General features: G+C 33.7%; 1 protein-coding gene across 1 annotated transcript in view; it reads right to left on the reverse strand.

Annotated features, from left to right (window-relative positions):
• Positions 1–3,536: 3,536 nt before the first annotated feature.
• The window catches only part of LOC145243523 (protein unc-45 homolog B-like), an 86,520-nt gene continuing 64,583 nt past the window's right edge, over positions 3,537–25,473 (reverse strand). Inside the window, exons 16-21 of the mRNA XM_080106492.1 lie at positions 20,775–20,841; positions 16,570–16,683; positions 13,849–13,964; positions 13,149–13,266; positions 9,581–9,727; positions 3,537–4,749 (exon numbers count right to left, since the gene is read on the reverse strand). Of these exons, the coding sequence (XP_079962618.1) occupies positions 4,495–4,749; positions 9,581–9,727; positions 13,149–13,266; positions 13,849–13,964; positions 16,570–16,683; positions 20,775–20,841 (817 nt within the window). The 3' untranslated portion in view covers positions 3,537–4,494. The remainder of the gene's footprint in view (positions 4,750–9,580; positions 9,728–13,148; positions 13,267–13,848; positions 13,965–16,569; positions 16,684–20,774; positions 20,842–25,473) is intronic.

A 25,473-nucleotide genomic window follows, 5' to 3' on the forward strand; every position in this document is an offset into this window, starting at 1 on the left:
AAAAAAAAAAAAAATTAACGGCTTTCTATTACTAGTATTAATGATAAAATAATAATTTTTTGATTTTAAACTATCAGTAACACTAAACTTTACTGATCATAATAATGGATTTAGGTAAAAATGTAACAAAAAAACGGATAGTTAAAAATACCACAGTAAAAATGGCATCAGTGGATGAATATGAAAAAAAATGACCAGTGAAAAATATAGGGGAAAATCTCAGGAGTTAATCAAAATCTCGGAAACAATATAATAAAGGGAAAAAATTTTAAAGTTTATTAGTGCTTGTCCAGAATACAACCTAATTTAAAAAAACAAAAATACAGAAAATGAATGATGTACTCATTACAGAATTAAAATATCATATTTTTAAAAATCATGGAAATTGATCAAGTATTTCTTTTTTTTTTTTTTTTACTAAGAAAATCAGATTTTATGAGAAAGTAAGGATGGTATGTTTCGGTCTTCCATATTTCATAAATAAAGGGAGACAACTTAACTACCAACACAAATAGAGATCAAAATCAGCCTTGTAATGTCTATGAATTAGTAATGAAAAGTAATGAAACTTGATTTTCTATATAAAAAACAAACTACTTGATTAACTTACATGATTTTGGGAATATGACATTTTTATTCCATGCTGGGTATGTACAGCATAAAGATTATATATATATATATCCGAAAAGGATGGAGATCAAGGTGTTTTGAAGGTCTCCAGAGGTTTCAATCTGAAAGCTTAAGGCAACTGAAAGAAAACAAAGTAAGAGCAAAACGACTAGCAGCCGCACCAATATCTGCAGCGTTAAATCCACATTCATGTTCTATTTGTGGCCTTGTTTGCAAGTCCCTTGCTGGACTAAAAAGTCATCAGAGGCAAAAGCATAAATGAGTTTTAGAAATATGGGTTGTCCGAACCTCATACGTCGAAAATCGACGGGAGAGTCCATCATATATATATATATATATATATATATAGTTTTTCAAATATAATTATCCACCGACATGTGTTTTGTCGTCTATGACTCATTAGAGCAGCTGAATCTAGCGAGATTCAAAATCAGGACCCCATGAAAAGAAGCGTAAATCTCTATAACTTGACTATCTTGCACACCTGCTTGAATGTATCGCGTTTTATGTACATGTTATTTATTTTTGCAATACTTTTTTTTCTTTTTTTTTTTTTTTTTGAATTATACGAAAGTGCATTTTTTTTTTTTAAATGCAAGTTGGGATAATTTTCCCTTTGACCAATTTGGTACCCCCAAATTGAGAGCGGCATATATATTATTTTTTAAATATAATTATCCACTGACATGCGTTTCATCGTCCAAGACTCATCTTTGTTTAATTAGGTCGAATTCTGGCCAACAAAAAGTTTGTCAAAAGGAAAATTATATCCACATTTATGAATAAACAAGGACTCTGCTAAATCAAAAAGGTAATTCTATCTTTTTAGGTAATTTTAGAAACGGAAATTCTATGATAATGAGGAATTTAAAACAATCAATAATTGTATTAAAATTGGGAAAAATATTGGAATCGTCCCATCACTAGCTACTAGTCTTTCTCTACTCGATCGTTATTTCCATAGAAAGTGCTCAACTGAGCTCAAATCTTTCTTTCTTGTCAGAGATTCAGAGCAAGAACTCATCTTCTAACCACAACTTCAAAGAAAATTTTCTTTATTCCTTCATGTGAAAGGGAATTTTTATGAACAGAGTTTTTTTCAAAAACCTTTTCATCTGTGGAAGATATTATCCTGAGATATTTCCTGCATATTACAACTTGAGCATCTCTAAATCCAACGTTAACAAATGCCATAAACCATCCTCATAAGAATTCAAATGCTGTCCATTCGATTCATCATTTTCAATCCTCTCATAATATATCATCATCATTAAACTGACAATCTATCCATCTCATTGACCCTTATCTTTGAGTGGCTTTTGGTTTCCACCTAGGTCACTCTTGGACAAATCCTCACATTGCAAAGAATAATTGAGGAAATCACATTCTGCAATAAAACTGCAGCTCTTATCTTTGTAGGCTTCAGTAAAGCTTTCGACTGTCAACCATGAGACTATGTTCGAAATTCTTGAATCGGCATACCAGTAGAAATCATTGAAGCAACGAAAGTATTGTATACAAATACACAGGCAACTGTCCTGGCCCCAGATGGTGAAACAGAACCTTTTGAGATTCTGGCTTGTATTCTCCAAGGTGATACACTTGCACGTTTCCTTTTCATCATTGTAATAGACTACATCATGCGTATCTCTGAATACAATCAATGGCAATGGACTGAGGTATCAACTGAGAAGAAGTTCACGTAATTCTACACTTTATATCACCGATTTGTTGATTTTGCTGATGCCATTGCGCTATTGTCTGACAACCTCATTAGCGCCCACACACTTCTATCTTCTCTTGAATCAGCAGCAAACTGTACAGGCTTTCACCTGAATGCTACCAAGACTGAGTGTATGCCAATTAACATTCGCAACAACCACAAAATTAAAACCCTCACAAATAACATCCTCAAATGTGTTGAAGTATCTAGGATCACACACATCAGGAACTCTGAGAAAGATTTTAACATTAGAAAGGGCATGACATGCTTGTAACAGAATGAATAAGATCTAGAAATCCAATTTTGCTCGCAAATTCAAAATTCAATTTTTCCGCATACTTATTGAGCCAATCTTATTCTATGGATCTGAAACTTGGACTCTTTCAGCAAAACAGCGTCGTTTGGATGGATGTTACACGTCTTTTGAGAAGAGTACTCAGTCTCTCATGGCGAAACTACCCAACTTTAGAAATGATATATGGAGACTTACCGAGAGTATCAACCTAAGTTTGTTAGCGACGTGTTCAGTTTGCTGGGCATTGTGCATGTGCCACAGATGAACTTGTTTCATCATTTGTACTGTGGAGGCACCCATCATCTCACAATCGATCACGAAAGTTAACCTTTCTAGATAGAATACAATGAGATACATTCATCTCCAAGGAAGATCTTTTAGTCCTGATGCTACCAGATCAGGTTGTCTGAAGATATTGGCTTCCTGACCAAAAATGCACAAAACATTGATATGACAAATAGGGAATACTGGAAGGGTGTAGTGAGTTCTACCTCGGCTGAGGCCGCAGGATGATGATGATAATGATTGGTTTTGATAAATCTGGCAAAATTTTTGGCTGCAAAACATGGTTGCTGACAAAATATCAAAATGACATGATTCTGGCTGCAATGCATCAAATAGAGTAAACTGCCAGTCTCATTGTAAAGAACTCCATAAAAAATTTGGACTAGTACAGAAATGTCTTTTGTTGTCAGTCACCCAAAATCCTCCAAAATGTGTCTGTCGGACAACCATGTTAATGGCCCAAAGTTCGAGAGATATAGCGCATTACCTTTTTTCTTTTACAAAGGCATCACCATTCTCAAAGATAGCAGGTAGCACAGGTGAAATGGCAAGTTGGAAGTTATCCACAAAATATCTAACTTCAACCATGAGACAAGACAAAAATCATAATAACTTCATTTATTAGACAATTCTGAAAAAAAAAGTATACAAATAATATATATGTTTATTGAATGACCTTGTATATTTATATTTTTATTGTTCTGTATTTGTGATCATGAAAAAATATACAAAACATAAAATATATAAATCAAATAAAAAAATATCCGACCTGAAACGCACAAGATTATAATAACAAACTCATTTCTCATCTTTGTTCATTTATTTAAAAAATGTGAAACATTTCATCTTTAATTTATTTATTTTTTTATTTGTTTTAAACACGGCCACCCTCATAACAAACCAGACGATCGTCAAACTGGAGTCTTTTACTGGAGGTTATGTGAATTTTTTTAAGATAGTTAATATAACAGTTAAAAACTGAAGCAAAATTCCCATGTGAGATTAATTTGACATTTTTTATGCGTTTTACATATTCAAATAATAAGATAAATTTTACAATTATTGAACATTTCCTATAAATGAAGAAACAAGTAACTTTGAATAAACAAAGGTAAATGCATATTTCAATGATTTTTTATTTTTATGTGAAATTGTTTTTAGATAATTTGTATTTAATTATGACAATGGTTAGAATCCTTTCTGAATGAACTTTTCTCAGAGCAATGATAGTGAAATGTTAACTAAAACGATCTCTACTGACTGATTGTAAATCTTGTCTCCAGTCAGAGACTCCAAATGTTACATCTTTTCGCCTATTATAGGGACAGCTATTGTTTTAAACAGATTTTTTAAATTTATTTTTGTTTAAATTTTTGTTCAAGTATTAAATTCTTTTTTTTTTTTTTTTTTTTTTTTTTTTTTTAAATATTTTAAAAAATCAAACATTTCTTGCCATTTTTTTTTTAATAAATAATTGTGGGCAGATCTAAAATGGAGCTGACATTGGCAAATGGTCAGCCATCTTTTAAAACAAAAAACTTTGTAAAATCTTGTCAAAACTTTAAGTTGGTTTAATGAGTTCATATTCTGTGAGTTTTTGGAGGGCAGCTTCGGCACATTCCTGGATGGTTTTCTTTTCGGGATCCTCAAAACGAGAGACAGCCATCATCACTTCCAGCAGTTGGCCTTCAACTATTTTCGCTGCAATCTCCTTGTCTGCACCAATCATGTTCATCAGAATATAAATACCACGATGCTGCATTTCCAGGGATTCATTTACAGTCAATGCAAGAAGAAGGTCCACCCAACTATTTACCTGTAATTCAAACAAAGCACAACATTTCATAAATGAACGATCACAGAAATGCATTAGCAAAAGTACCCCAAGGTTTTAAGCTTTTTTGAGTCTCCCAATCCACCCTCATCTCTTCTACTATTTTGATTTGTTTTGTTTGACGGCATATAAACCCTTTTCAGGTTATTTAATGCTGAATCCATTAATTTTGGAAAAAGTTTTTATGTTTAAAGTTCTTTATATCTTCAAATATTTATTCATGATGTTTGGCTTGATTGTTTTGTAGAGGAAAACTGTTTTTGACTTTGCAGAACATGATTGAGTTTTACACAGAGAAAGGAAAAAAAAAACAATAAAATCAATCAGTATCTTCAGACAGCCTGATCTGGTAGCACCAGGACGATTTTGAAATTCAGAGAATAACATTTTTTAATTACTACAACTTTTATATATTTTTAAATAAATTATCTTTAAAAAAAAATTTTAAAAAGAAAAAGACTCACATTTTTTTTTAATTTAAGAAATTAAAAAAATATATATAAAAAAATTATAAAAACAATTTTTAAAGTAAAAAAAAAAATTTAAGAATAAATATAAATTTAAAAAATAAAAATAAATTATCCAAACATTTTTACATTTGTATTAATGCAAGCATGGTTATCCACTACTGTCCACGTACATGGTCAATAAAATGCAAAGAGGCAAAAAGTGTAAATCTTTCTTTTAAAATTTCTCTCTCTATCCCCCCTCTATATCTACTATATATAATCCCCCCCCCGCATTTCCAGGCACTTGGAAAAATAAATTGTTGACAACTTACTACTTAAAATAAAAAAAAAGCATAAAACATTAAGAAATATAAGGAAATGACTTCTAAAGAAAATAAGTTGTTTACTCATATGTGACATATTTGAGTTAAAAACAATCGATTCTTGTGCAGAATTGCTTATTAGAAATGAAAATAAAGAAAAATTTGTATGCGGTATAATATTTAAAAAAATTATGCAAATTGATAAAGTAGTCTTATTTTTATAAAGAAAATTATTTTTAAATCATTAATTAATCTTGCAAGTTTGAATTATTGAGTTATCTCCCTTTTATTTTTTTAACCAGCCTGGAGCCCGGTGTGTGTTGAGCAAAAAAAAAAAAAAAAGTGGTAGTAGGTAGACAGGCTCTAACCCGTACTGCAAAGGAGGAAAAGAATGTGAAAAAAAAAAACGTGACGTCAAACTATCGTCAAACCAGAAGTGACGTAGGTTTAAATTAAGGCTAGTCAATCAAAAAGATGCGACAACTTTTGAAAATATCAGAAAAAAAAAAAAAAAGCAACCCCTCCCTGTAGAAAAGTGCCCGGTTGAAGGTGAACGAATTAATATTTTTAGCCAATTTTTCGATATTTGACATCCAAAGGGTCGAGCTTCAAAATGATACCTATCTCATTAAAATCTGTCACCTCTGTCAAAAGTTTTAGACCAACATACATACATACATACATACATTTAAAAAGACAGGTGAGATTTATATTATAGCTAGCGTGAATGCCAGGCATTGCACGGGTGTTTGTCAGTGGTGTGTAGAAAAAAAAAGTTTTGGTAGGCAGTTAGACTCGAACCCGAAGCTTTGAGGCAAAGGCGGAAAAGAAAGTGATAGCCTGATAACTTACTGCGACGCTACAAGGGCAGCTGACGTGAGAATGGTTGAAATTAAACAATTAAAAAGTTAAGTGAATGAATTCACACAGATGCGTAAATTTAATGAGGTCAGACATCACGCCATAGGGGAACAAAATCCTGCACTTAACTTTGGCTGCAAGCCAGTTTTTTTTATTTTGCTTGCCCAAGATGGTGTGGGAAAACCAGCTCCCCCCAAAATTGGGAGTGTTCAAATGAATAGCAATTGTCTGATATGCAGAGTTTTCTCCACATTGATCAAAGTTGATTGCTTTCTGGACGTCCCTGGTGAGAAAACCAAGGAACTGACTGTTTCAATTTCAATTTATACTAAAAAGCCAAACAAACATACAGGGCCACGGGATAGCATGAATTTAATAAAATAAAATGCGCTCAAATAAAAGATAGACACAACCTCCTTTTGTAAATCAGAGATATTATAATCTAGGGAGTATATAAAAAGTTCTAGGAATTAGTGACCCTCCCCCGCAAGCCCCCCCCCCCAAAGCTTTTGCCGGACATACAAAAAAGCACACACACATTTTCGCTTTTATATTATAGATTATAGACTAGCCTGGGTGCCCGGCATTGCCCGGATGTTTGGAGGTGTGTGTTGAGCAAAAAAAGTTGTAGTAGGCAGGCTCAAACCCATGACGCGAAGGTGGAAAAGAAAGTGAAGGTATGTGTAAGGGTGTTGGTTGAGAAAAAAAAATTGAAGCAGGCTCAAACCCGTAACACGCCAGAGGAAAAAGAGGTGAAAAAAACAAACTGTTTTACTGATGTGCCTACGTCACGGGCAGTCAAAATAACATCTTTTAAGTCACGTTGTGAAAGCAAGGGTTTCAAAATGATACTGATCTTGTTAAAATCCGTCGTATCTGTCAAAAGTTTTAGGCAGACATACAAACATACATTTAAACAGATTTTGCCCTTTATATTATAGACGATTGCTTTCAAAAAGGTGAGCAAGACAGCCACTCTTCTGTTACTCATAAAATTTGATTTTCTTATTTAAAAATTTGATCAATTTACAGAATTTTTGTTTCATCACACACACATTTTTCTTTATTTTTGTTTTTAATATAGGGACAAGAACCAAACAATTTTATAAAAAAAAATATAAGCACATGAACGTACCGATAACATTGATCTTTAATATTTAATCATTGCAGTAACGGTACTTCTAGAACAAAAATCTGTCTGAAACCTGAAGGCCAATATAAACATTAATTTTACATGCTTATAATTTGTATTAATTATGAAATTGTTTTTAATGTAAATACGTGACACACGAGTAGGTAAACTAAAATAATATTATTTTCCATTAAAATCTTGGTTTTTGTTTAGAATTCTCCCTATCTTAAAAACAAAAATAAAGAAAAATCTATATGATGCTGTACTCATGATGGAACAAAATGGCATATTCCAAAAATCATGTAAATTGATCAAGTAGTTTTTTTTTTTATTTTAGAAAATCAAATTTTATGAGGAAGGGAAGACAGTGTTATGCTCTGCCATCTTGAATAAACAAAGGGAGATAATTCAATTAAAACTTCTGTGAGTTTTTTTTGGGGGGGGCGGTTGTTTTCAATCTTGTATGGGCTACAATTTATCATTAATCACTTAAAATTGTAAAAATATGATTTTCTATATAAAAAAAACTTGATCAATTTACATGATTTTTGGAATGTGATATTTTCATTATATTTCTGAAGTTTTGAGATGAGGATTGATTTTTTATATCATTTGGATTCTTCAGACTACTGTTCTCATCTGAATGTTATTTTCACAATGTTTCAGTCGATGTAACCTCTGACCTTCTTCATGTGTATCATGCCAAACTCGGGAATATGCATGGAATTTCAAACGGAACATTTTTTTTTTAATTCACAGAGGTAGCATGCTCGCATTTCCTTAACCATGATTGGCTAGAAGTCCTAAATAATTCACAATTGTATTATGAGTGTCACTCACACTGAAGATTGAACCTTCAACCTCCAAAAGAGTGTAATTTTTACAACTGAATTTTACCAAGTACTTTATCTTCTTTCACAAGATGCACCTGAGAAGGTCAGAGGTTATCTCAATCAAAACATGAAAATACAATCGTCCGAAGAATCCAAATAATACAAACGTTGACGGATACGTATATCAGGAAGATTTTTCTCTATCTCTACAATTATATAAATGCAACTTTGTGTGTCTGAGTTTGGTTGGTTTTGTTTTATGGCATATCAACCCTTTTCAGGTTATTTAATGCCAAATCCAGTTATTTTGAAGAAAAACTTTTTAATAGAATATATTATTTTTAGGCCATTTTCTATTTAACCCATAGTTTGGACCCCAACAGGTACTACCACTCTGGGTCAGAGTGGACCTGGGAGCAATGGCAATCAAAGGGTGGCGCCACACTCCTCAAAGCCCGCAAGCTGGGGCCTCACCATCGGATATAGTTTAAGGTCATATCCAGGACTGTGTGTGAGTTTGTTCCTTATAGACTCTGAAATAGCTGAACAGATTTTCTTTCAAATCTTTAGTGTATAAGTGTAAGAATGATCTAAGTTAAGTTTTGTCTCAGAATGCCGATAATCAATAATCAAAACCATTATTTTAATTTATTTATCATCGAAAAGCCATTTTCTCCATGTCATCGCTTAGCAACAATAATAGAACAACAGGCAGTGAAAATTCTACTGTGGGGTAAGGTGATAGCGTTTTTTTGTTTTTTTTGTTTTGCATGATGTGGTCTGCAGAATTTTATAAAACTTGTAAATTTACGTTTTTTTTTGCATGACATGGTCTGCAGGTTCAAACCCCGTACACAAATTTCTTAATGTTTTTTTTTCATTAACTGGAAAGAAGTTTAAAATTTTATAAAAATTTATTTAAAGAAGTTTAAAATAATTTTATAAAAGAAACAGTAAGTTCTCTAAAGTGCAATGTACTAAGTTACTGCATGTGAAGCTTCCTCCTGGCTGATTTCACAGATTTTGATGACAATAAAAATATAGGAGTGTGAAATATTTGTTGATCATCAATCAATCCCGGGCAACATCAGATCTCCCTGCTAGTCTGTTCTATATAGGGGAAATTCTGGAAAACTAAAAAAAAAATTTTGTTGCCAATAATAACATTTGCCTTAAATTTTTTTTTCAAAATTAGATTAAAAAAAAAAAACTTACTGTAACTATTTTCTGGCAAACTATTAAACTGCTTGACAAAATAGCCAGCGCTCCAGCTGCTGCTTTCGCTGTAGGTACATCTTCATCGGCACTGTAGAGCAGAAGCATTTTCACCCGGTCATTCTCCTTTTCAAACAGTTTTAGAGCCTGCAAGAAAAGGAAAATATTAAAATAGTTGAAGCATTCATTTGTCTCATATCAGAGATTATAATATTGATCTTAAAAATTACATCCTGTAAGCATTGTAATAAACTGAATATTTGGTTTGGTTGTTTTACGGCATATCAACGTTTTTTTTATGGAAATCACTCCAGACAAGGCATGAAGCTACTTGATGCAAGAAGCTAAAAAAAATTTTTTTTTTTTAAATAACATAAACCAATGACAGATTTCGACCTAGAAAACAACGAATATTCCCCCTTTGTCAGAAACATTGCTCATGGAACATGAGGACTTAAGGACAAAATAAGAGAAGCGAGATTATGAGGCTGACAAAAGTAAAGCCAAGGTTCACTTTCTATTCTCCTTAATGTTGAATTCAGTCATTTTGGAAAAATCTTTTATGCCTCAAGTTCTCGTCTTCAAATGTTTATTCATTATTTTGTAGAAGAAAATTGTTTTTGTTTTTGACCTAGCAGAACATGATTAAGTTTTGCAAATGGAAAGGAAAAACAATGACATCAATGTTTGGTGCATTTTAGGTCAGGAAGCCAGTATCTTTAAACAGCCTGATCTGATAGCATCAAAAACTGAATATTAACTTATATTTGGATTATTCAAACTACTGTTCTAATATTGGATGGTATTCTTACGTTTCGGCACATGTAACCTCTGACATTCAAAAAATTATTTATATTGGTTGTAGCTCGATGAGTTTTTAGTAGCATCTTATAATGTACCAGGACGTTAGTCTGCTAGGGTTATACTTCCTAGCAAGATTGGCACCTATTTACACATACATAGTTTATTGAAAGAAAGCACTTCTACTACGTTAACTTGTCTTTGTACCGTGCACACCTGAATCTATCAACATAATGCCATCATCATGGGGATAAAAAGACAAGATAAACAATTTTGGTAGTATATAGACATGACAAGGCGTCCTGAGTGTCTCACGGGTAATTAGGATTGTGAAGAATGAAGAACCTTTGCATTCTGAACTATTGCAATCTTTTCCTTCGCACTACAGCACTATCCGACGACAAAGATAAGAAAAGAAACCAAATGGCTTAACTGCTAAGATCACTCAATATATACACTTGACTCGGCTGATAAATTTGCGTATAAAACTCATGACAGAGACTATAAAGTGTAGTCTGAACATGCTTGCGCTTCTAGCCTTCACTTCCGGACAGTTCTGAATCCTCATTTTATGTTTCATTTGTTTGTACTATTTTTAAAAAATAGCGTTGTTCAGTTCCGCTACACTCCTCCTTGACTGATGATCACATAGATGAAAACTCGGAGCTAGTCTTTGTCTAACACTTATATGAGGTAAAAGTACTTTCTTCTTGGATGATTCATCAGAGGAATAACTGCGTGCCTCATTGATGGCAATCAACTTTGCAATTTTGGTTGAGGACTGTCACTTTTGCCGTTCATGATATCCAGGCCCATGATGGGATGCAGGTCTCTTGTTGGTAAGTCCATTTGGTGGTTGATTACTTGACCACTTCTACAACGCCATCGAAGTCTTGGTCTGCGCATTGAACTCGACAATGAAGTCTGGTTCCTCTATTCTGATCGTGGTGCAGTAACAAGGCTCCGTCCTGGCAAAAGTAGCATCACCGAACTGGTGTATTATGCAGACTCCACCCAACATTTTGATTATGTCCATTCTGATTAGCATATCGAAGCCCAACAGCAGTGTGTCCATGACCAGAACATCAACTTTCACGGGGGATTGTGTCTTCTACTGCCAATGTGATAGTCCTGACACCCTTGCTGTGGAGGATTTCACTGTGAGGACATCCGATGCCAGCTGACTCCAATGGTCGCACACTGATCCAGTCACAAAGGACGGAGAGCATCGCGAATCCACCCGCACTATACGCTTCTTGTCATTAATGACTCCTATCAAGGGGAGCGTTCCTTTTAATTTGAATGGGGAGAGAGTGATGCTAATGTCTCGCCCGTCTCCATTTCCTGGGCAGTTTCTTACTAGCACATGGTTGATCTCTCTGGTTGCTATCACTGCCGCGCTGCATGCAGTTTCTGGACAGATGGTTTGGGCCCCGTATTTGAAGCAACCACTCTCGCTACCTCTACCAGGTGTTGATGAGTACAAGGCCCGTCTAGGCTGCACTGCAGCAGAAAGATCTTCATCTCTGTCGTCTACCAATGCGATGCATGCTCTTTTGAGCAGTTCTTTTAATGACAGAGTATCCATGCTAGTTGATGACCACAGAAGCCCCTTGACATGGCATGTTAGCCCACTAATGAAAGTGCTTTTTATTCTGATGGCATTTCATCTACTATCCATGCCAGCCATTGCAAGTCCGTCAAGAACTCAGCTACAGACAGAGGCGGCGAGTGGTGAATCGTTCGAAGGCTACAATTCTAGGCTTTTGCAAGGGCACATTTGATTTCCTTAATATCATTCCATTAATTTTCTGAAAACTGCTGATATGTTTCTGGAGCCACACCTTTCAATTGTAGTGGAAGGACTCACTCCACTTAGGTTATTTCGCACAGTTCACAAGTCAACTCTAGATCTTACAACCATTCTATTATTAGAGTATCCATTGCCATATCACTGAATTTTGGAGATTAGCCAAATGTCAAATTGTCTTAACGCGATAGTTCTAATAAGACCAAAAGAGCAGGTCGCAAATTGGTCGTCGCTTCCTTCACTTCACACCACAGCACTACCCGACTATGAATGTAAGAAAAAAAAAAAAAAAAAATCGCCAACTATTAAGATCACTCAATATATACACTTGACTCAGCTGATCGATTTGCATATAGAACTCGTGACAGAGACTAATAAATTGTACGGTTTGAGCATGCTCACACTTCTAACCTTGACTTCATGCCAGTTCCAAATCCTCAGGTAAGCCATTCTGTGTCTCTTTTGTTTATTCTATTTTTTAAATTTTTGTTGTTCAGTTCTGCTACATTTGGTTAGACTAAGAATTCTCATTTGCAACTCTGTTGTTCAAAAGAAAAGAAAAGAAAAAGCTTTGTTACTTGTTTTAAGCTGAAGTTGTGATTGTATTTGAAGGAAGAATTCTTCTGTTAGAGCAGCAGTAGTTTAACTAGATCGACAAAGGTTGTTATACAAAAGTTTTGTTACCTTAGTGACACCACTGGAAGACAAGGTGGAACAGGTATTATTATGATTAGAGTAAAGTCAGGGAACTTCTGCCATTACTAAACAGCAGAGCAAACATGATGTTCTGATTTTAGTTGTATATGTTCGTAACTTCAGAAAACAAAAACAAGCAACAGCAATAGTTTAATCTGATCAACAAATATTGAGATGTGATGTCCACGTCTATGAAGGGGGAGAGGAGGGAATGCATCTTTACATCAGACACGTTATGTTACAGCAATAAAAAAGACTTACATCTTCACACATGACGAGGTTGCACATGCATTCAGTTGCAGCTCTTCGAATCATTTCATGATCTTCATACATATAATGCTCAATATCGCAAAAGCCATTCTCAGAAATGATTCGTTTGCTGAAAAAGAAGAAAACACATTCATCACATTGTTTAGAGGTTGCGAATGACGACCTGTAATTTAATAATGATGACACCAGTTACAATTATAACTTCAAAAATGGCAGCATAATAACTTTCAAGTTTTATAAGGAACCATTAAAACATAGCTAAGATATATTACTTCTATTTCCTTGGTAACCAATTATGACATCCTTTTCTATTTTTATTTAAAATGAACACATTATCACCATCATATTGGTTTGGAGCATATCAATGGTTTGATAAAGTTGTTGAGCAAAATTCTACACGTAATGATTTACGTTCTTAGAATTGTTTGTAGAAGGAAATTTCACCATGGAAATGGGAACATTATTCTTAGAAGGGAATTTTACTGCAAGAAAGAAACAAGAGAAATTCAAATAATTGCACTAACAGGACAGTTAGAATCTCGAAAAGATCTCTTAATTTGAATCTCTCTGAAATAGGTGAATATCTGGTATCCAGTAGGATGTCCCATCCCCAGCAAAACAAAGGTAAATGGAGAAAAGAGAGAAACAAGTAGAAGATAAGATTTGATATAAAATTGAGAAAAATTCTTACCGGACTGAATCACCAACTGAGGCAAGGTTGGTTAGACCCATCAATGCTTCAAAATTCTGGAGACCAGTTCTATCAATGTGTAGCAGGTGAACAAGTGGACGTACAATCTCATACATCTAAATAAGTAAAATAAAAGAAATATAGTAGACATTAGTTATGCAATATGTTGTGTATTAAGTGCTTTTTTGAGGGGGGGGGATGCTGGTTCAGAATTTCCCCTATATTAAAAAACAAAACTAAAAAACGTGTATGATATACATAGCCGTTATGAAACAAAAATATCATATTCCCAAAGTCATAAATTGACCAAGTATTTTTTTTTTTTACAAACAAAATCATTTCTAATTAATGAAAATTCATAGGCATTACAACATGAATCTAATATGAATTACTGAGTTATCTCCCTTGAATTTTTTCTATTGTTTTCAAAATAGCAGCCACTTTTGTTACTCATAAAATTTGATTTTTTTATTTAAAAATAAAACTACTGGATCAATTTACATGATTTTTGGAATATGATATTTTCATTTTGTCACTGGTATGTACACCATGTAGATTTTTAATTATTATTTTTTTTTTATAGCGGGAATTCTGGAGAAGAACTAAATAAAATTCTGAATAGTAATGTTTTGTTGTGTAAGGAGAGGTGAAAATCTGAAGATATCTTACTGAGTTAAGAAACGCCATGTTTGTTTAATATTTGGTAATTATATTCAAATATCCATATAATATGATGATTAACAGCCAATCAGAATACATTGAAGGAAAGGTTCTGGGGTGAAGGCAGCAATTAGTATTTATGCGTTGAAGTCATATTGTATGGTAGATAGTATCATGAAATAAGAAAATCTAAAATGGACAGTAGAAGATGAAAAGTGTATGCAATGAATGAGAATGCCCGGTGTTTAGTGAGAGAGTGGTAGTAGTTTTTTCATAGTGAGTAAAAGTTATACTGACTCCCTCTATTGTTTTATAAGAATCTAAAAGTGAGAATGTGTGTGTGTGTCTGTGTGTGAGAACACTTCTCAACCTATATACTCAATGGATTTTTAATCTACAGACTTGAAATTTGGTATGGAGGATATTCAGACATGTGAAAAACTTTTTAATTGGTTTTCATCTAGAAAAACGGGCTGACAAGGGGTCAAAATTGAAAAATGAGTACATGGAGAATAAGTAGGTGTGAAAACACTTTTTAAAGATTGTGTCAAGCTGGCCTAAAAGTTATCATACTCTACTCACTGCTTTGATCTCATTTCAAGTATTTTCTTTTTTTTTTTTTAAGTGAATTAAAATATAATATTTATGTGTATTTTATGACCGGGAAACGTCAGGTGGCCTGCTAGTTTTTATTAAAAATAGATAGCATACAGTATTTTATGCATAATCTGCTTTATTTTTGTTGTTGCTGATGCTATTGTTTATGCAGATAACATTACGAAATAAGTGATTATTTAGTCCATGAGGCTGGGTATAAACAAAGAATACCACAAAGCAAAAAATAAGACTCTCGAAGAATATTGTCCTATGTCTCAGGAAAGGGTATCATCTTGGACAACTTAACTAACCAACCACACATCTAGATAATACCATAAAATCGTACAAATAACTCATCTCTCAAACTTTGCAGTAGATCTTTATGATTTTACTAATATGTAACCATATCTCCTTGTTCCATCTGCATCAAAATATGATGAACATTTTCATAATATTGAAACTTATTTCCGATAATATACCGTCAGGAGCATTAAGCTGCTTTTTTGTTGTAGATGCTATTGTTTGCTTATTTCCAGCCACACAGAATCAATTATCGCCTGCTTAGTAATATTATCTGCACAAACAACACCAGCTAAAAAAAAAAATAAAAGTTTAATATATAATATACTATTTATACGGTGTTTTAATATATAATATACTATTTATACGGTGATAAATAAATTTCCAATATTAAAAATAAAATCTATAACTACCAAACATTAACCGGAATGCAGTAAAGTCATTTTTTTAGTTTTTATTCTCGACACATTTATGAACTTATACAGAAAAATAAATAAAACTTTTATGTCAATGTTTTCTCTTAATAATTTCTTATTTTTAATTTATTGACTAATTAGCAGATGTACTTGGCATTGCCCGGTATTAAGCATAATGTTAAATTCCTTTAAAAAAAAAATTAAGTAAAAAAAAAAAAATGGAAAGGATGTGAGTATTATGTTTTTTCTAAACAGTTCACTTCTTGTAAGTAAAAAATAAAATATTTGAACTGAGATTGGAATCAAAACCTAAAGACAGTGAATCAAGTACAATAATCAGTAGACCAGCTTGACAAATCTTTATAAAGTGTTTTCAAACTTTATTCTTAACATAATATGAACAATTCGTGCATGCGCAATCGTGAAATAGTTGACAAGCAGATAAAAATTTGATGCCTCAAACTATTCATTTTTCAATTTTTACCCTTAGTAGCCCTTTTTTCCAGATAAAAACTGATTAAAAAGTTTCCTACACATCTAATTACTCTACATACCAAATTTCGAGTCTGTAGATCAAACATTTGTTGAGTATATAGGTTGAGAATTGTTCACACACACATCCTCACTTTTATAGATATGTTTTAACGTCTTCACTTTTTATTTAAAATTAGGAAAATCCTGTTTCAAAAGATTTGAAAATTTTAAAATCTGAAAGTTTAAAAGAAAACGAAAATTGGTTTATATTTACTCTTTGGCCAGGAAATGCAATATCAGGATTCATGGTCACCGCAATTTTGGCTAAACTGTGTGCCGCGCAGGTTTTTCCAACTTCAGAGTTGTCTGCAAACAAGGAACATAAAGCCTGGAAAAAAAAAAAAGAAAATTAAAAATATTAAACAGACTTTGTTTTATTTTTTTTTCTTATATTTCGCTGTGAACCATGCCGTCCCTCTTTCAATAATCAATGATCCCAACACTGTTTGCTGTGGCTTTCTCTCTCGTCTTCTGTTTTTTTGTTTTGTCTGTATCTCCTTTTCTCACATTAGCAAAAGCTGAAAGGGTGAACACTGGTTTACAAGTATCAAAAATAAACAACGCAAACTCACAACAGAAAAAAATAACTCTGTACATCATATACAGATCAGTTGTAGCTCGAGTGTGTGTGATAAATGTTGCTTGAGAGTTGTCTGTTGAGGTATCTTTATCAGTCGGATGATTAATTCATCTTCTCATCTGCTAAAATTCCCCTGATCTGGTTCGAATCGCAAACTGTCGTCAACTGTTGCAAACTGAAAACTTTAACTCCTAAATTTATTGATTCTGGGATGGAAAATCAAAAATAATCTTGTCAGTCTCATAGTGACTGATAAATGGAAATGACTCGTCTACTTGACCACCTCCGTGACTATTCAAAAATTGACCACTGACCATGAAGTGTCTTCCTGTCTTGAGAATTTCAAAATCCTCGATCCTACATGGTCTTTTTACTTACCTCACTTTCTATATTTTCTTCTTATTGTTATGGCTTTTCTTTTTTTTTTCTTTTTTTATATATTTTTTTTTTACTTCCAACATGTTTTTCCTCTTTTTTCTGAATCACTTCTCAACACTCAGTGTGGAAATGAGGTTCATAGTATCACACTACCATCTCTGGTTAGACTAGATTGCACACTGATATGAGCATTCTGATGACAGTTTTCTGAGCTTTACTACTTCCATGCTGGTTCATGACAAATTGGAAACAAATGTTTTTTGTGACACCATCAGTAGATTACCCTGTATTCTTCCATTTACCAATATGGTGATCCTCTAGAATATCAGAGGGGACTAATAAGTTCTATATCTTAACTAAGAGTAAACTGGAACTGTGTAAAGCAAAGGACGTTCATATACATAATAGTCTATACATACCTGCTTACTTGAAAATATAAAACACCCACTGTTCTCAAATGATCTCTCAGCTGACACTGACCAGGATCAACATTTCTTAACTTTAGTGATCTAATGAGAACCACTGTGCCTATGTGATTATGTGGCAGGTTTTTTCTTGAGCTATGCTTTATTATGTTTTAATTTTATCCAATGGATTTAATTTCTAGTTGGATTATTTCGACTAGTGTTCTCATCTTGGGTTTTATTCTTAAATTTCAACTGATGTAACCTCCAACATTCTTCAGATGTGTCTTGTCAAATTTGAAATCTGTACTGAATTTCAAATTTAACCTTGATTTAATTCACGGTAATAGATCGTTTCCATTCCATCAGCCATGACAAGGCTTAGTATGAAGTAACTTTCATTATATTCTTAGTACAGTCTGAAGAGAATCACCACTTAGAACTGAGTATTGCTTAGTTGTCATGTTGTGAACAATTTTTATTTGGATTAATCAGACAATTTTTCTCATCTTATTCTCACAACCTTCTTCAGGTGTGTCTTGTTGAACCTGAGGATCTATATGGAATTACGAACAGAACCCTTTATTTAATCCACTAGGGTAACTGCGCTTGTATTCATTCAACCATAATCAGGTAAAAGTAATTCATAATTGTATTCTTAATATCATTTATATCGAGATTTGAATCTTCAACCTCTAGAAGACTGTCGTTAAGAATTGATTATTACATAACATTTAGATCAGAATCATTTCTGCTTATCAAAGATTTTCAGGATTTCCAATCCAGAGTCAATAAATTTAGGAGTCAGAGTTAGTTTTATGGTCAGTTTACAGTTTGAGACAGTTGACATTGGTTGGTGGTTTGGTGATCCCTATAAGGGAGATCAGCTTGGAGCCAGAATTAGATGGAAGGAAATGAACTGAGCAATTGATGACAAAGATACCTCAACAGACGTTTAGGAATCCATTATCATACACACCTAGAACTGAGCTACACACAATGTGTCAGAATCTGTGCTTTATTTTGTGAGTTTGCACTGTTTCATTTTTTTATACTTTTTAAGCCAGTGCACATGTCCTCGGTAATTGCCAATGTGAAAGATGAAAACAGCCAGAATGAGAACCAGAAGAAAAACATTGCACACAGCATTTGAGGTCAGTGATTATCAAGAGAGGGACGTACATGGTTCACACATCTATGTAATGCAAACACAGTGACACATCTATGTAATGCAAACACAGTGACACATCTATGTAATGCAAACACAGTGACACATCTATGTAATGCAAACACAGTAACACATCTATGTAATGCAAACACAGTAACACATCTATGTAATGCAAACACAGTAACACATCTATGTAATGCAAACACAGTAACACATCTATGTAATACAAACACAGTAACACATCTATGTAATGCAAACACAGTAACACATTTATGTAATACAAACACAGTAACACATCTATGTAATGCAAACACAGTAACACATCTATGTAATGCAAACACAGTAACACATCTATGTAATGCAAACACAGTAACACATCTATGTAATGCAAACACAGTAACACATCTATGTAATGCAAACACAGTAACACATCTATGTAATGCAAACACAGTAACACATCTATGTAATGCAAACACAGTAACACATCTATGTAATGCAAACACAGTAACACATCTATGTAATGCAAACACAGTAACACATCTATGTAATGCAAACACAGTAACACATCTATGTAATGCAAACACAGTAACACATCTATGTAATGCAAACACAGTAACACATCTATGTAATACAAACACAGTAACACATCTATGTAATGCAAACACAGTAACACATCTATGTAATGCAAACACAGTAACACATCTATGTAATGCAAACACAGTAACACATCTATGTAATGCAAACACAGTAACACTAACAGACATTGGATAGTCATAGAGAAACCCTCCTCTGAAATAATTATCCAGACAGCATGCGATTAATTCTGAGAAATCTGGATCAAACATCAAAGGGCACCACATAAAAACTCAGCAGTTTGTCCATCATACATGAAGAGTTTGTTGGGAAAAAATTCAGAGTGTATGTAATTTATATGACACAAAGGCAGTATTCAGGAGCAACTCTCTGAAAATATATTGTCAGAGTTTAGCCTCCTGCAGAAAGAATCATGACCAACAATCATGACCAACAATCATTCCATATAAATTTGAAAAAATATCCAAAGGTGAGACATATCACCCACTAAAAGTAAGGCTAAAACATTGGAAAGTTATAATACATCTTAAAAAAGTGTGCATGGTTGATCATAAATGGAGGGAAAAGGAGGAACTATTTATCCTTGTGGAACCAAGTAAAAATTATAGACAGAATAATAGAGAGTAAGACAAATTCTGGAAAAAACTAGGTTTGAAACATGAAAGAAATCTTGTTCAGATTTCCCCTATATCGAAAGACAAAACTAAAAAAATCTGTATGATAAACATACCCGTCAAGGGATAAAAATGTCATATTCCAAAAATCACAAACTGATCAAGGAGTTTTATTTTTAATTAAGAAAATCAAATTTTATGAGTAAATGAGAAGGGACTCTCTTGTGCTGCCATTTTGAAAAAACGATGAGAGAAAACTCAACAATTCTAAACTGTAAAATCAGCCTACAATTTCCCATTAATCACAAAATTGCTTTAAAATGATTTTCTTTTATAAAAATGGAACTAACTTGATTAATTTACAAGATTTTTTAAATAAGATTTTTTTTTGTTCTACCCTGGATACATACATCATACAGATTTATCTGTTTTTTTTTAATTTAGGGGGAATTCTGGACAATCACCGGAACTAAAATTGCAAAAATGAAATGGCATATGTGACAACTAAATATGATCACTGGCCAAACCCCACATGAAGAGGAGAGGGAATCATTTGGCCCAGAAGAATAATACAGCATAGATAAAAAAAAAAAGCCAAAAAACATTTTACCAAAAACAAACATAAGAGTAATTTCCAAGATGAGAAGACCAAATCCTCATCTGAAAAATTTTCAAACTTACTTTAGCTCCGCCTCCTTGTACAATCAACCCTCGCAAATCTTCTTCTGTAGACAAGGCAATAAATATTCTGCCAATAAGAAATAAAAAAATGATTTATTCAAACAATACATGTTGTACATCTATTTATTAACCGTACGTGTATAATTTGTATGTACAGGATTGACTGTTAATCTAATTAACTGATCATTAGGAATTTTAATACGCAACTGCTAGACATAAGGATGGATAATGTGAGCTATATTTAGTTTAATTTAGATTTTTGCAAAGAGGGTGAGGGTGTAAATCATTTGTAAAAATTTACACATCTCTGATTTATGTGAAATTTTAACAGATGTAGCCAGTTTGCCGTGAAAATAACTGAAGAACAAGGGACAATTAGATGTATCCAGTATCTGGTTGAAAGTACATTTATTTGGGAGAATTGGCTGTTTGGGGAGATGGGTTTAGAACAACAGGGGAGACTTTAGGGAGATTAACAACGGAGTTTGATTGAATTGGGTCGGAAGGCGCAAACCATGGAACTGATATTTGTGGCCCCTTGATGTACATACTCCCGACTAACCAACCAAGTAGCAAAATCCTACCCCTTCACTGTTGAGATCCCTATGTACTGAAAAGCCTTCTACTCTAATAGTTTCTTCCCTTAGCCTACTAGACTTTGGAATTTCCTCCCTGTTTCCTGCTTCCTTGACTGCACTAACCTGCAGAAATTTAAATGTAATGTGAACAGACATCTTGCTGCTCAACTCCTCACAGTCCTCTGTTAAACATGCTCCCAAATAGTAGTTCCTTATGTTCCAAGTGGCAATATGTCTTGTTTGAGGTGGAAAAAAATTAGTTTTAGCTGAGATACGAGACTTGAGACGGGAATTTAGCTTAGAATTAGAGATGCTATTGTTGGGATCATAGCGGCACTCATACAAAATTGTGTCCAATTCATTTATATAAAATATTCATGTTTGTTGTTTTTATAATGTATGCTATTAAAACTTATACCCCAATCCTCTACCACAATGTCCAGTGTGTGATGTCATTAAATTTAGTCTTCTAGGTCCCAGTTGGTCACTCGGTATCTAGTGATCACTTTGGTGAAGGCCCTATGTGTTGTAAGGCCTTGTCGAATGAATCAGCACTTCCCACACATTGTAAAAGGATTGGACAGGGAAAATCATCAGACGCTGGGGCACAAAAGTCATTTCAAGCCAAAAGAAGAATAACACTTCGATGACTGGTTATTTTTTAATAAAATAGCAATAATTATTCATTGAAAAATCATACACTCTGATTCTTCATAAGTTTAACTTTTAATATTCGTGTCTGGATGGCACTCGTGACAATTTTCAAGTTTAGTGATGTTAACCCTGAGTCTGAGCGTCAGTCTCTTAATGACATGGAGTCAATGCAAATAAGGCAAAGTCTGGATGATTTTCAGGATTAGCGATTTCAACTCTGAAGGTTAGTCTCAATGTGTGGAGTCCAGCGAGCAAAACAAAGTCTCTGATGCTCCTGATGCACCAGCTTATATGGAGAATTTGCTAGAGGATGACTCTGCCCTTCTAACAATAGAATTCAACTCAATTCTCAACAACACGCTGTCTGAAATCATCAGTACAGATCCGATTCTGCAGACCACGAATGGCCAACGGGTCTTTAAGTCTGAACCTTATTATTCTTAATGGGATTCAATCTATCACTGTTACTCTGACAGGGATCGGGGGGGGGGGGCATAATTTTAACGCATTCCTAGATTTGCAGCAATCACGATTCTCCTGTGTTCAATCTGTTATCAACCTCAACCACAGGGAAGGATCCAGGTAATTTAATTAACAATCATTGCAGTGGATGCATGTGTGACTCTTTTTCACCTCTGATAAGTATCACCACTAGACTCACAATAACAAAAAAAAATTGGTCAATGGTGCTAACGGTGTCAATCGGTCTGGTTTTTGCCGATATCGGTATTTGAATAACAACATGTTATCAATTGCTCCTGTGACTGGTATTGGTCAAGTGTATAATATTCTGGTTATGATAATAATAAAAAAAATAGATAGCCAATTCCTTGAGATATCAAGATAACCCTCCTTCAAGAAGCTTAATATGGCCAAACAAAAGGTCATTATTTCATTTATCGATGTCAGCCAATTTTTATTTCACAAATCTTTGTGAAATTTATTATCAAATCATTATTTCTTTTTATAATTAATAATAAAATAATAAGAATAACCAAAAGACCCTCCTTGAGGAAGAAACAGAATATTTTGTTATGAATCCTATTTTTTATGATTCCTAACGGCATTTAACAAATTTCAAACTTTTTCTTTCGTTTTACTCCATTTTTTCCTTTTCCACTGTTTGAATTCTCGCATTTGTCTCTGTGACATATCAACCCTTTTTAATCCGTTAACACTGTCACAAACAGAACTGTGCTTTTTCATAATCGTTTACTGCTAATACTAGAACTGATATGGCTAGAATAAGAAAAGAGAAAAATCACGGCACATACAGTCAGTCGGGAATGCAGGTGTGGCACAATGATAGACCTTTTTGAGGAGCTGAAGCTCCCACGTTACAAAACCTTATGCCTATCATAGGTATAATTTAAATCAGGTTATTATAAACATGACAACTTCAGAGCATGTTGACAATCAAATTTGAACTCAGCTTAGATGTTTATAAAATCCTAGCTGGGCCAGGTTGTTTATGCAGTCGACGTTGACAGGTAAAAAGGTCAGATCTACTTGGTTGACACCAGGATTGTCTAACAATAATATTTCAGTTTCTTTGGTTTTAATGTTTTTTATCTCTCTCCATCTTTCTCTCTTGTTTTCATCTTCATGAGAGAAAGAGATATTCAGCTGGTATCAAGAGACCATTAAAGGTGGATCGACGGTCAGTCCTGAGATGTTGAAATTGGAACCCTGTTGCCAATGTTGCGTGCTTGAATTCACGAGTTCTTAAGTTCCTTTTTAAATATTAAAAAAGAATTCTATTTTTATGTACTGTTCGCTTATTTTATGCTGCGTGCATTTTTCAGCTGACGAACCATGTCAGTAATGACGCCAAGAACTCGATACAAGACTCAAGAAGACGTAGCCAATGACATAGCCTTGATCTACAGGGAATCTATCGTTTTATTGTGTTTAACACTCGAGAGCTGGTTGCCATGCAAGGATATAACTGCCTTTCCAAAGACGTCTCCACTTTACTCTCCTTGACAAACGACTGTCATACATGCATACTTATACAAATAATCCCAAAGGATAAATTATTCCACTAATTGATTAAACTTAAAAGAATGATGCAAATTCAAATAACTCGATTTGCTGTTAAGAATGAGTTCATATCACTGATCATGTAAAACAAATTATTTACATGACTCAACACTTCTTGTCTTTGTCGTCATGAATGTTTTAAATAGAGACTAGTGCTGGCCTCCATTATGGTTAATACAATGTTTTACTTGATGAATGGTGCAAAACGCACAAATTCTTTTATAAGGTTATTCCATTGATTAAAATTTTTAGGATAAGGATGGGCTGGGTGAAAAATAGAATGCTGCCAGTTTATAGCAGCGAGTTAAGAAAAAAACAGACACGGCCATATTCCGATAGTAAGCTGAGAGGCAATCGGACATCTACGATTTTTGATGAAGAGTAGATATGATTCGGGGACACTGGCTGTTTAGGCATAATTTGAGAGAGAGAGGTAGATAGGTGAAAGGAATTGGTGACGGAAAAAATTGGTGACAAAGCTGGAGTCAGTCTTAGCGGAGATGCTAAACTTGAGAGATGAGAGGTTTAGTTCAGATGTAAACGCTAGCAACAGGAGACTAATGACACACACATATGTTCAATAAGTTGCTTGCATAAAAATGCATGCGCCTGTGAATTATATGAACTGTGCTTCACACTTAACAACTGCCAATATTAGAATCAACACAGCTAAAATAAGATGATGAAGAAAAATAAAACGTCACACACATGATTGGGGTAACATGGTCGTCCAAAGTAATAGCATAATGAAACTCCAGCCACTTTCATGACACGTTTACAACTTGACCATTTCAGTCAATTGAGGAAATTGATAAAAATAACTTCCTTTAAAAAAGAAGTTCAAAGATTCATGCCAAGTTTGGTGGTGGTGGGGTGGGGTTTAATGAATATCAGTGCACATTATGGAATCAGCCAAATTGAATTCAAATCCAGGTGCATCGATCATCATTACTTTTATTTGGAATATAAGAGCGGGTGTAGTGGTAAGGAAGAAATAGAAGCGCTCAACAAAGTGGGGTGGGGGTCATATCTCTAAAACAAATTCAAGAGTCATATAAAACTCTAGTGATTGAATATGAAAACTAGAAGCAATAAATTTAATTTTTTAAAATGGCTTGTAATTAAACTCTTTTTCTTATACCCTCCTCCAGCATATTCCCGCATTTATGAACTATCTATATATATTATGCACAATACTTCAAACAAACTACACCACTCTCTTATTGATGTAATGTTTTATGTAAATCATTTTGATACTAAAAATAATTACAAAGTTAAATATCTAAATAAATCTAAATTCAAGAGGAGAAAATGGTGTGAATTTCATATAAAATATTGAATAAGTGAGATTGTCTTTGATCAAGCAGGCATCTATTTTCACCCAATTTTAACTTTGGTTGTTTGACGATGCCAAATGAACACTT

The sequence above is a fragment of the Euprymna scolopes genome, chromosome 22 (assembly GCF_053919585.1).
Source record: "Euprymna scolopes isolate OS-2025 chromosome 22, ASM5391958v1, whole genome shotgun sequence".
NCBI classification, from domain to species: domain Eukaryota; kingdom Metazoa; phylum Mollusca; class Cephalopoda; order Sepiida; family Sepiolidae; genus Euprymna; species Euprymna scolopes.